Here is an 11,995-nt window from a genome sequence, read left to right as displayed (position 1 = left end):
CCGACATCATGGCAGTTCTGATCCGCGCAAATGTATCTTTTGTTTCATTTTCTGGATCATCTAGAACATACACAGTATATTACAGCCGCAATTCTCCATCCACTGCCTTGTAGCTAAGATATCGCGCATTCATCATCTCAGTCAAAGAATCATCCTTTCATGACGACGAAATATCGACTAGTGTCTTTGATTGATTGGCTAATGCACAGGTGCTATTATATGCACAGGGGAGGGTTTCTGCTTCGAGAGACAAAGGAAAGAAAGTTTGCGGCGACCTTAATCTAGACTCTAGTAGCTTTTTTTGTTTCTCGTGTCATCTATTTAGGCCTTGGCAGAGGAGACGATCTCTGTTGAATCATAGTCAGTAATCGTGGCCCAAATTCCACTTCGATAGCTCAGGGGAGGGAGAAAACGCACTCTCGACATCGGCCACGCTCTGCTGCAGAATCTGCTGCAGGACCTTGGGGTTCTCGAGCTCCTTCTGGACCTTAGCGATGACGGCAGCGGCCAGCTCCTTCTGCTGGCGCTGCTTGACCTGGCCCTCGTAGCGGACCCAGGAGTCGAGGACGGCCTTGGCCTCGGCGGCCAGAGCGGTCTGCTGCTCGAGCTCGAAAGCCTTGGCCTCGAGCTGGGCAGTTTCCTATAATTCGGGCATCAATACGACATGTTCTAATTTGTCTTGTTTCGCAAAGCGTAGTCGTGGTTAAACCCGGGACTTGCTATACCTTTGAGACCTCAAAGAGGGCCTTGGTGATGTCGACAACGCCGCTCATCTGCTTGACGTCCTCAATGCGGGTCTTGACGGCCTCGGTGTGGTCCGCGCGGGCACTGTTGAGGATGTTCTTGATCTTCTCGTTCTGAGCCTCGGCCCACTCCTTGTAGGCAGGGCCACCGTACTTGAGCAGACCAGTCCAGACGGCGAGCAGGCAGACGGCGACGACCGTCTCCTCGTTCATGACGTAGTACTCGTTGCTGAGGGCGTAGACGCTGAGGCCGGCGGTGGCGCTCAGGAAGGCCGTCTTGCTGACGAGGTTGCTGCCGGGCAGGGCATCGATGATGCTCTGGGCCTTCTTCTTGGGGTCCTCGGCGGGCACGTTGCTCGAGTATCGCACGGCGGCGGCGGAGATGGCCGGGACGGTGGCTCGGGAGATGGAGGTTCGGAGGAGGGGAGCGCCTGTTTTTGAGTTGGATTCGCATCTTCGGTCAGCCTCACTTCGGCGCAACAGCAACCAATTGGACCGGCAGCGGCGGGCTGCGGGTGAAGCGACAACATACCGACAGCGCTTCGCACCAAGCGGGACGCCATTGTGAAGATGGGTTTCGACGGGGATTTATCGCCTTGTCATTGAATCGGGAGCTGGGAATGAGGTTTGAGGTTTTATCGCGCTAGTTCGGTAACACGTTTGCGTCACGTGATGGGTGACTTTGAGTGGTTAACTTTTGAGTGGTGGGAGGCACCTCAGTTTGAGCAGCTTCAATGGGAGCCGAGCTTTTCCCGGCTGTGGGGAGCTTGGCTTGGCGCGGAAAAGGCTGGAACGGCCATTGGCCAGAGGATGCAAGGCTGCAGTGAAATTCTTCAATATCTTTTTCATGAGATGAGATTTTCAGTCTGTCACTCAGATTAAACTGCGATTGATAGACATCTTTTGCCATTTCGTTCACAGCAACTCTTTTTCTAGATCAACGCAAGGCATTTTTACCCCTCTGGTCCCTCCGATACGCCTTCACTGGAATATTCGACCTATCTAGCATTCCTTTTTTTTTTTTTTTTTCCTTCTTGAAATCCTCACAATGCCTGCCGGCGCTCAAGACGGCGCAAAGCGCAAAAGGGCTTCCACGGGAGACAAAGCCAACAAAGTCGCCAAGCGGCGCCGCTCATCAAACGATGACGCCGAAGACCCAAACGCAAAGATCCTCCTCATGGAACAGGGCATCCTGGAGTCCAAGAAAAATTACAACGACATCGTCACTCTCCTAAACATGGCCAGCCGCTACGAGGACGGAGAGGAGGAATCGACACTTGCCGCGGTTGCGCTTTGCCGAATCTTCTTGCGGCTACTGGCCCAAGGCTCACTTATCGCCAAGAAGGGCTTGTCAGAGAAGGATACCATCGTCGTTGGCTGGCTCAAGGACCAGTTTGCTCAGTTCAAGTCCCTGCTGCAAAACATGCTGGCGGATGAAGACCTTGCTGCGACGGCACTGACTCTCTGCATGAGGCTTCTCAAGGCAGAGGGTGAGCACTTCTATGACAAGGAGGAATACACATTCCCGTATACCTTCCTCGAGAACATTGTTGAAGTTCTCATCACCTCAGGCAATGAGGATGTGAGAAAGGCGTTTCTGGAGTCTTATGTCGAAGAGTACGATGATATCCGATACTACACCTTCCGAGCAGTAAAGTAAGCAACCCCGACGACTTTGAAGTCCAGTGATAATACTCATCAATTCATAGGGCAATCTTGGATCGATTGGACAAGGATGACATTCCGGATAACCTGTTCGACAACGTGTTTGCTCTGCTGTCAGCCCTGGATGGCGTCCCCCAGTCTGCCGAGGAGCTGGAGGACTTTTACGTCCCGCGCCCTAAGAAGAAAACCCACAATCTAAGGACGGTTACCCAGCACAAGCGACAAGGCCAGGACGCTTGGCTGGCCATCCTGAGCATTGTCCGGACCAAGGAGGAGCGGAAACGCATCCTCAACGTGATCTCCACAAACATCGCTCCGTGGTTCACCAAGCCAGAGCTCCTGTCTGACTTTCTCACGAGCTGCTACAACACAGGCGGCTCCATGTCCCTGTTAGCCCTATCCGGTGTCTTTTATCTCATCCAGCAGCGCAACCTCGACTACCCATCATTCTACCCCAAGCTCTACTCCCTTCTCGACAAGGACATCCTGCACTCCAAGCACCGCTCGCGCTTCTTCCGCCTCCTAGATACTTTCCTCGGCTCAACGCATCTTCCAGCCGTGCTCGTCGCCAGCTTTATCAAGAGACTCTCACGCCTTGCGCTCAACGCTCCGCCGAGCGCCATCGCAACAGTCGTCCCCTGGATTTACAACCTCCTGAGGCGCCACCCGACATGCACATTTATGATCCATCGGCCTGCTCAGGACCCGGAGCTGAAGAAGCACATTCAGAACAATGGCATGGAAGATGCGTTCAACCCGACTGAACCAGATCCTATGAAGACTGGCGCAATCGACAGCTGCTTGTGGGAGGTTGTCCAGCTGCAGTCGCACTACCACCCCAACATTGCAACGATTGCCAAGATCATCTCTGAGCAATTTACCAAGCAGTCGTACAACATGGAAGACTTCCTTGACCACTCGTATGCCAGTGTAAGTACAATACCACATTGCTCTCGTCAGTAACAACTTGAGATACATTTACTAACGCATCTGCAGTTGCTGGACGCAGAGATGGCCAAGGATATCAAAAAGGCCCCGGTGGTGGAGTTCCAGATCCCGAAACGCATTTTCATGCCCCAGGACGAACCCGCCACCAATCCAGACAGCCTCTTGGTGAAGCTGTGGGACTTTGGCGAGCCGGCAAAGGGTGTTGCGGCTGCATGAAGAGACCGGGGTGAAGTGCAGTAGTGCATGTGATTTTGTCCGGAACAAGCCGTTACTTGACAGGAGCATCGAAGAATAAGCATGGGCCGGGATATGGAAAAGGAAAAAGGGCATCTCTTGGTTATTTAGACGTTTAATTCATTGTTTATCTCGAAGTCCACCAAACCTGGTTTCTCATGCGTATAAAGCAGGATCACCCACGGATCGACAGGCGGAGCACCCTCTCCGCAAGAGACAAGTTGATTCGGTGGCTGTTAGTGGAGACGGCAGCTCTAGCATGCAAAGGTTATCTCGTTCAGAATCTCGCTGTCCAAAGTCAAAAGCAGCCCCAAATCCAAGACAAACCTGCTGGAAGCAGTACAAAGCTCTGCGCTAGTCATGACCACTAACAGCCTGCTGCCACCCCCGCAACTCCGTAAACACTCGGGCAGCTAAATTAACTGGAACTGCGCCCATACCAGGCAAAACCCCCAGCAGGGCTGCAGCTTATGAGCTGTGCTGACATCACCAGTTAATTCCAGGCTTTCTTTCACCAACAAACAAGCAACCCTGGACAAAGACGCTGTTCCACGAGACTCAGCCCCTATTTTCTACTGCGCTCTTCCAGATATCATTATCTACTCATTCTTCAATCGCCCCTCGCGCAACGCTTACAGCAGATCATGGTGCTTTGCACACCCTGAGGACGCTGCTGAAGATGTCGAGCAGCAATCGCTTTTCGCCCCTGGGCCCCGGTCCCTCGGCCGCTACATCGTCAGCTCCCACATCGACTCTCATGGCTTCGGCTCCGCCAGCAGCTCAGCCGTCGCCTCAGCCGTCGCAGTCGCAGTCGCAGGCGCAGCGGACGCAGAAGAAGAAAAAGAACCATCGCGGCGGCAAGAAGAAGCGGTCCAGGCGCAAGAGCTTTGCCCTCCTGCACGACCATGACGAGCTGGGCGAGTCCTCGGGGAATGGCTTCTACAATGTTTCGCAGGCAAACCTCAGCGGCACGAGCATCGACAGCGAAACGCTCCTGGACCACAGGTAAGCACTCGTGACTAACTCCATGTCCTTCTGCCTTTCTTTGGCTGGATGGCCATGTACTGACCTAGTCCTCCAGAGAACAGCAACCGATGCGAGTTCGCCGCTCGTCGACGATAGCCGGGCCCGGCTCCTTCCAGAACCCTTTCTCGTCGCTCAGTACCTCCCGCCTTCGATCCATGCAGAACGCCCAGAGCGGCGAGGAGAGCCCATCTGGCCGCTGGGACGAGTCCGCGCCGCTGCTTTCAGAGTCCGTCAGGCGTCCGGCATCCCAGGGCGTCCCAAGCTACGGTACAAGCGATGCGCGCCAGGGCCGCAATCGAAGCCGGAGGACGTCTAGTTCCTCCTCCAAGGCGAGGCTGAGGACCGCTTATAGCGCAAAGGACAAGTACGACATCAACCACCCGCCATCTATCCCCGGCTCCCCGACCTTTGGCCCGTCGGACGGCATCGACCTCAATTTTGGCGATGTCATGATGCGAGATGAGCTCACCGTGGAGAGCGGCGATGAGGCGCTTTCCGACGCCGAAGGCACCCATCGACCCGACCACGAGATGAGGCTGCCGCCCCAAGCTTCTGGCGACGTCTGTTTCCCTGGGCCAGGCATGTCCGATATGGGCGATGACGAGGTCCAATCCCGGTTCGACAATCGACGACGTTACAGGACGCGCCGGCGCCGCGGTCGTTGGCCGGACCTCTCTGTTTTGGAAGACTGGGCGGAGTTTGAGAAGGAAGACAGCAGCAATGAGCGACGAGTCAAGACGATCACAGAGCCGCAGCTCATCAACGGTCGTCTGCGGCCCGTCCGAAAGGGCTGGTTCCAAACTGAGGAAGAGGCGCCCTTTAGATTCACATATTTCAACGAGGAGTTTCAGAGCACAATTCACAGCCAGTCCATATCAGGGCTCGTCCAACAGGGGACCGATTTTCAGGGCCTGTTCATTCCCGATCCACGTATTCTCTCGTCAGACGAGGAGAGCGACTCCGAGGATATCATGTCCCAGCCGTCCAAACCGCGATACTCGGGGGAGGGACTCGAGGCTGACACCAAGCCTCCAACGCGGCAGCCCTCGGTAGACACGAGGAAGGAAGGCTTCATGTCGCCACCTGCGAGAGACGGAACAAATTCCAGCTCCAGATCTGCCTCGATCCGTGGGAACAAGTCGCCCGACCATCTTACGCCAAAAGAGAGCAACGACACCAATAACACGGGCGTACCCAAAGTATCTGAGAAGCCGGTGCGATACGGAGAGAGGCCAGTGTGGTGGCTCGACGTACTCAGCCCAACAGAAGACGAGATGAAGGTCCTGGCCAAGGCCTTTGGCATCCATCCTCTCACGGCTGAAGACGTCATGCTGCAGGAGGCCCGTGAAAAGGTCGAGCTGTTTCGCCATTACTACTTTGTCAACTATCGCACCTTTGACCAAGACTTCAACAGCGACAACTTCCTGGAGCCCGTCAACATGTATGTGATTGTCTTCCGGGAGGGCGTTCTGAGTTTCCACTTTTCCGTGACGCCGCACCCCGCCAACGTTCGCCGGCGGATACGACAGTTGAGAGACTACCTGATTCTATCGTCGGATTGGATCTCGTATGCCATCATCGACGACATTACCGACGTTTTCCAGCCCTTGATACAGAACATTGAGGACGAGGTTGACGAAATCGACGACTCCATCTTACAGCTCCACACATCGGCAGACAAGCGACTCAACGATGAGAAGGCTGCCAGAAACGATGACGCTGCGACTATTGCAGATTCGAGCGGTGACATGCTTCGACGTGTGGGAGATTGCCGAAAGCGAGTCATGAGTCTGTACCGGTTGTTGGGCAACAAGGCGGACGTCATCAAGGGCTTCGCAAAGCGCTGCAACGAGAGATGGGAGGTTGCCCCCCGATCAGAGATTGGCCTGTATCTCGGCGATATTCAGGACCACATTGTGACTATGACCTCCAACCTTAGTCACTATGAGAAGTACATCCCTCTCTCCCTTCATTAATATTAGATATGGTCAACTGAGTCTAACCCCTTGATTCCAGGATTCTCGCCCGATCACACGGCAACTACCTGGCCCAGATCAACATCCGCATGAACGAGCGCCAAGAACAGACCGCCGACGTCCTCGGCAAGCTCACCGTCCTCGGAACCATTGTGCTGCCAATGAACATCATCACCGGTCTCTGGGGCATGAACGTCTGGGTGCCGGGGCAGGAGAGCGAGGGCGACCTGACGTGGTTTGCGTGCATCACGGCGGGGCTGCTGCTGTTTGGAGTGGCGTGTTATATGATTGCGAAGAGGGTGTATAATATCGTCTGATTTGGCTGGGCGCGTGCCAATTTTTGCTTCTCTTTTTTATTTCACTTTTACGTTCGAGGCGAACAAGGAGGGGGCGTTGTAAATGTTGATTTGGTTCTCTTTTGTTGGCTACCTACAGCGCATCCTATATTGGGTCAGAATGAATGGCATCCCTAGATACATAGAACAGGATATCGGGAGGGGATGGTGATCGAACATTGCATTCTGGGAGGCATAACCTTTACAAGTCATTTTACAAGTAGCTATACATTATATCAATATGATGTTTAGTTTAGTTTGTACAGGCCTATTACTCTACTCTATCAAAGACAGTTATATTGATCTCACTAATTCTATCGTGTTCCAAGGCAGTATAATGAATATAGCGCTATTATAGATAAACTGCTGTATGCAGAGTCTCACTCTCATCTCTACCTCTACATCGTCTATAAAAATCAATTGCCTCGGTTGCCTTACTTACGGTCTGTCATCTCTTCTACCTTCAAGAGTACTTCAATTCAATTAAAAGTTGTCCATCAAGCGTTTCCGCAGAAATCACGAGGGCTGTCTAGGGTAACACTCTGCTACCGAATGAGCTTCCCGGAACTAACGCAATACGGCATCCCCCAAAGAGTCTCGCGCTCTACCGATAGAGCTGTCAACGCTGCATGGTCCCATCGGTAGAGCGCGAGACTCTTTGGCTTGAAGCGGTCCCTATACAAGCCGTTCTCCGACATCATAGCATCATACTTTCACACAGCGTGGCAACAAGAGCCTCCATAGCACGTTTGATATCTAAAACGATCCTATTTCTCGTTCTTATTTGTCTCGATTCCAGGCACAATCTTCTATGCGCCTGCGTTGCTATCAGGCCTCTGTAAGCGACATATATATATACATATATATCTGTACCTTGCTTACTCCCGGTCCTGGGTGGTAATTGCTGGCGAATTGCAGGCTGTTCTGCCCACGTCTGAAACCCCCCTTCCCCTCACCCGTGAATGAGAATGAAGCCGAATATGACTTTGATTTCCTGGTCTTTCATTCCGTGATGGCTGTTGCTTAGATGCTCAAATATCCTGAGAGTTGAAGTATACTGCGTCTCTTCTGATAGACCCTGAGCTGCCTCAGAATGCTGGAGAATCGCTCTCCTTTATGAAGCTATTGTGCAAGCGCTCTAGATGTCCAGTGACATCGTCGAAGCTTCTAAGAAGCATATCGCAGGTTTCTAAAATGCCATCTTGAAATACTGTCAGCGGTGCTGAAGACAAATTCAGCGGTCCAGGCCGCAAGGTTAGCGCCGTTGGCTGGCAAACGTGGCTCTGAGAGCCATAATCTGCTGCCTATCAGCCTCCGGAAGCATGTCAATCTGAGCCTGAGGGAGCTCCATGACTGCCCGCATCAGAGCATCAGGATCCTGGGCCATCCCTGCAGGAGCCGCCGCCGGGGCTGCCGCCGGAGGAGCATAAGCCGCGTTGTTTGCTGCCGGAGGCGCGTAGGGCATTGCGGTGACCGGGGGCGTGTGGTTGGCGACGGGGACGCCAGGGAATCCAGCAACCGGTGCCGGTGGGAAGTTGGCAGCTGGCAGAGGCGCTGGAGGCGGCGCGTTCGGGTCAACGACGGACTGGATTGCTTCGGGGGATACGAGCCCCATCAGCAGGAGAGCTTGGAAGACGGCATAGGCCAGCTGAGGAGCCTGCTGAAGAAGCTCCGTCGCCCGCTGAGGCTCCGAAGTGGCCAGCGTCTTCATCTGGCTCAAAATGTCTAGCAACTGAGGCGGCGGTAGGGTATTGAGTGTTCTTGAAATGGCATCGGTGCATGTCAAGCCTGGCGGGATCTCCTTGCCGGCGGGGAGGGGAGGAAGGGGTATCGATTGAGAGCTGTAGCCTGAAGAAGCGCCGCCATTGGAGGCACCAGTGTTCTGCCCGGGTGTCTACTTCGGTCAGCAAAGGCCCAGATGCCATAAAGCAAAAAGTGTCGCAACATACTACGCCATCATCATCTCCGGTCTTCTGCTCATTAGAGAAGTCGACACGGAGTTTTCGGCCCATTATTTCATATTCGTTGAGATTGCGGACGGCTGAGGAGGCCGAGTCTGCGAAAGCGCAAGGTTAGCCAGCTGGTCGACGAGGATGGGATGGCCAGTGTATCGTACCGGTATCGGGATAGTCTGCGAATCCGAATCCCTTTGGCCGTCCTGTCTCGGAGTCGTAGACAAGGCGAAAGCGCTCGACCTTGCCGGCGCTGCTGAAGATGTCGGTGATCTGCTCCTCGGAGAGGCCTGTCGTCAAACCAAGATGTCAGTCACATGCTTTGCTGGCGCAGGCATCACATCAGCCCATTGGCGCATCGGCAACTGACCGTAGGGAATGTTTCCCACAAACACGACCCTGGAAGGGGGCCTGCTCGACATCTTGGGCTTTTGAGGGGTCGGATAAGGTCTGAATGTGGCGTTCTTGAGGGTTGGACGTCTGGCTGAGGATGCCGAATTGGAAGCTCTGGCCTGCCTTTTCCTGTTCTTTTTTCTTCTTGGGTTCTTCGATACTATCTATCTCGCCGCCCGCGACTTTTCTGTGGTCAGATACGAATGAGCGAGATGGTCAAGGAAAGGCGCAAATGGGTATCGGAGGATGGTGGGAGAGATCGAAGGTGATGATGGCGAGAGAAGCTTGGGTGATTGTGAGGTAAGAATCGAGAGCTTCGCGTTTCTGCAAGAATAAGAAAGCCGGCCCAGGCCATGATACGGCCATTCACAGCACCGCGCTGAAACGGGCAACGGATCGCTATAGCTGCCTCTACCGAAGATTCTCCGGCAGCCCACCCAGAACCCCTGTCGCTGCAGCCCGCATTAGCTCCAGGGCCTCTGCGGCGCCTAGACGCCCTGGGACCCCGGGTTTTAGTGAACAATCAGCGCCCTAGCACCATTGATAGCGACCGTAGCCTGCTTCAGGTGCTCGATTGCGACAAGGTGGCCTCAAGACATCCAGTCGACAACCTCGCCTCGTGTCAGCCGCTCCTCTGCGCTGCCCTCGCCCATGGTTCCTCGCCGTCGATGCATTTGACGAGGAAGATTGAGTCCCTGGTCCTCTGCTTCTGCGGCTCTTTCAAACGAGACGGCGCTTTGACGGAAATCTAGGATTGACAGCGGCTGCTTCTCGTCCAAGCACCTTTGCTTTAGCGGCTCGAGCTTTGGTCAAAACTGGCATCTTCAACTTGCCCTTCAAAATGCCTCCCAAGTCGCGATTCACAAGGCTCGATGCCTTCACGAAGACGGTGGACGAGGCGCGGATTCGGACGACAAGCGGAGGAATCGTCACCATAGTGTCGCTGCTGGTTGTGGTGTTTCTCGCGTGGGGAGAATGGACCGACTACCGGCGCATCGTAGTGCACCCGGAGTTGGTCGTGGACAAGGGCAGAGGTACGTTGGCAAAGGAAACGCCGTCGTCTCTTGTATAGAATATGCGCCTTGCGCATGGGGGACACTCGAGCACGGATGAGCTAACATCATGCGACTACCAAGGCGAGCGAATGGACATCCACCTCAACATGACGTTCCCCAACATGCCCTGCGAGCTGCTGACGCTCGATGTCATGGACGTCTCTGGTGAGCAGCAGCACGGTGTCGCTCACGGAATCACCAAGATCCGTCTACAGCCCGCAGCGCTTGGTGGCGGCGAGATCGAGAGCAAGTCTCTTACCGAGCTGCACGAGAAGGCCGAGCACTTGGATCCCAACTACTGCGGTGCCTGCTACGGAGCCACTGCCCCCAGCACGGCGCAGAAGCCTGGTTGCTGCAACACATGCGACGAGGTCCGAGAAGCATATGCGCAGGCCTCTTGGGCCTTTGGTAGGGGCGAGGGCGTGGAGCAGTGCGAAAGAGAGCATTATTCCGAGCGACTGGACCAACAGAGAGAGGAGGGCTGCCGAATCGAGGGTTTATTGCAGGTCAACAAGGTTATCGGAAACTTCCACCTTGCTCCTGGCCGAAGCTTCAGCAATGGCAACATGCACGTCCACGATCTTAAGAACTACTGGGACCTCCCCGAGGGCAAGTCGCACGACTTCACCCACATCATCCACTCTCTCCGATTTGGACCCCAGCTCCCGGATACCGTCATTGAGAGGCTGGGCGGTAAGAATTCTTGGTCCAACCACCATCTCAATCCTTTGGACAACACTCGTCAGGATACCCGGGACCCCAACTATAACTACATGTACTTTGTCAAGATCGTCCCCACCTCCTATCTTCCCCTGGGTTGGGAGACACGAAAGCCCAGCACCACCAACGGCGGTGTCACGACGTTCTACTCTGACGGCAGCATCGAAACGCATCAGTATTCCGTCACCAGCCATAAGCGAAGCCTGATGGGCGGTGATGATGCAAAGGAAGGTCATCCCGAGAGGCTGCACGCAAGAAACGGAATCCCTGGCGTCTTCTTCTCATATGTAAGTGCCATCTACCATGATTTGCATGTTATATGCTTAACTAAAACTGTGTAGGATATTTCCCCTATGAAGGTCATCAACCGCGAGGAGCGGGCCAAGACATTCCTCGGATTCCTGTCCGGACTCTGCGCGATTGTCGGCGGTACCTTGACTGTCGCTGCCGCTATTGACCGAGGGCTGTTTGAGGGTGCTACCAGGCTGAAGAAGCTCCGATCCAAGGATCAGTAAGACTGTCGCTACCAAAATAAAGAAGAAGAACAAAAAAAAAGTAAAGAAGAAGGTCTCACTGTTCAATGCTCTGAATGGATTCTCGAGGCGCATGGACGAGGGCGTTTTGGCTGGTATGAATGTTTGTATTCTTTCTTGTCTCTTGAAAAGGGCCTGTCAGTATATCGTATATAGAAGTTGCTCAAAGATTGTAAACGAGCTGGCTGAACGTTTAGGCGGTGATTGACAACTGTCTCTCAAGGTGGCACCTCAGAGTCAATTTCTTGATTGTTTGGAACTTCGAGTTTCGCTGCCATTGGAGCATCAAGCATCATCGAGAGACGTTCAAATCCATCGACTAGCGATCTCGTACAAGTATGTAAGAATGGATAAAAATAGAACTCATGGGCGGGCTCTTCCGTTAGCTCTGCCTTGATCCACGAGCCACGACGGA

General features: G+C 54.0%; 5 protein-coding genes across 5 annotated transcripts; 3 read left to right on the top strand and 2 right to left on the bottom strand.

Moving 5' to 3' along the window:
* Positions 1-272: 272 nt before the first annotated feature.
* BBK36DRAFT_1207264 (hypothetical protein) lies at positions 273-1,306 on the bottom strand (the record flags this gene model as incomplete). The annotated part of the gene is made up of 4 exons (XM_024897388.1): positions 273-347; positions 418-640; positions 726-1,174; positions 1,276-1,306. 4 exons carry the CDS (start codon positions 1,304-1,306, stop codon positions 322-324), a joined length of 729 nt encoding a protein of 242 aa, XP_024748788.1. The 3' UTR covers positions 273-321.
* A 293-nt stretch (positions 1,307-1,599) lies between these two features.
* BBK36DRAFT_1135815 (CBF-domain-containing protein) lies at positions 1,600-3,574 on the top strand (the record flags this gene model as incomplete). The annotated part of the gene is made up of 4 exons (XM_024892769.1): positions 1,600-1,632; positions 1,759-2,399; positions 2,453-3,338; positions 3,405-3,574. The coding sequence occupies exons 2-4, from the start codon at positions 1,792-1,794 to the stop codon at positions 3,570-3,572; spliced, it is 1,662 nt and encodes a 553-aa protein (XP_024748787.1). The 5' UTR covers positions 1,600-1,632; positions 1,759-1,791.
* A 534-nt stretch (positions 3,575-4,108) lies between these two features.
* Positions 4,109-7,084, top strand: BBK36DRAFT_1135814 (magnesium transporter). Its single transcript, XM_024892768.1, has 4 exons — positions 4,109-4,595; positions 4,672-6,567; positions 6,633-6,910; positions 6,995-7,084. Exons 1-3 carry the CDS (start codon positions 4,270-4,272, stop codon positions 6,907-6,909), a joined length of 2,499 nt encoding a protein of 832 aa, XP_024748786.1. The 5' UTR covers positions 4,109-4,269; the 3' UTR covers position 6,910; positions 6,995-7,084.
* A 1,098-nt stretch (positions 7,085-8,182) lies between these two features.
* Positions 8,183-9,301, bottom strand: BBK36DRAFT_1121890 (hypothetical protein; the record flags this gene model as incomplete). Its single annotated transcript, XM_024890877.1, has 4 exons — positions 8,183-8,809; positions 8,877-8,983; positions 9,044-9,169; positions 9,250-9,301. 4 exons carry the CDS (start codon positions 9,299-9,301, stop codon positions 8,183-8,185), a joined length of 912 nt encoding a protein of 303 aa, XP_024748785.1.
* Positions 9,302-10,113: 812 nt separating this feature from the next.
* On the top strand, positions 10,114-11,562 carry BBK36DRAFT_1142444 (DUF1692-domain-containing protein; the record flags this gene model as incomplete). Its single annotated transcript, XM_024893525.1, has 3 exons — positions 10,114-10,306; positions 10,409-11,334; positions 11,389-11,562. 3 exons carry the CDS (start codon positions 10,114-10,116, stop codon positions 11,560-11,562), a joined length of 1,293 nt encoding a protein of 430 aa, XP_024748784.1.
* Between the last annotated feature and the right edge of the window lie 433 nt (positions 11,563-11,995).

The sequence above is a fragment of the Trichoderma citrinoviride genome, assembly GCF_003025115.1.
Source record: "Trichoderma citrinoviride strain TUCIM 6016 unplaced genomic scaffold BBK36scaffold_9, whole genome shotgun sequence".
NCBI lineage: Eukaryota > Fungi > Ascomycota > Sordariomycetes > Hypocreales > Hypocreaceae > Trichoderma > Trichoderma citrinoviride.
Note: the sequence above shows the minus strand (reverse complement) of the source record. Positions and strands in the feature narration are given on the sequence as shown.

Coding starts and splice junctions, on each gene's coding strand:
- BBK36DRAFT_1135814 (XM_024892768.1), top strand. CDS start 4,270: ATGTCGAGCAGCAATCGCTTTTCGCCCCTGGGCCCCGGTCCCTCGGCC. Junction 4,596..4,671: donor GAAACGCTCCTGGACCACAG/GTAAGCACTCGT, acceptor CTAGTCCTCCAG/AGAACAGCAACCGATGCGAG. Junction 6,568..6,632: donor AACCTTAGTCACTATGAGAA/GTACATCCCTCT, acceptor CCTTGATTCCAG/GATTCTCGCCCGATCACACG.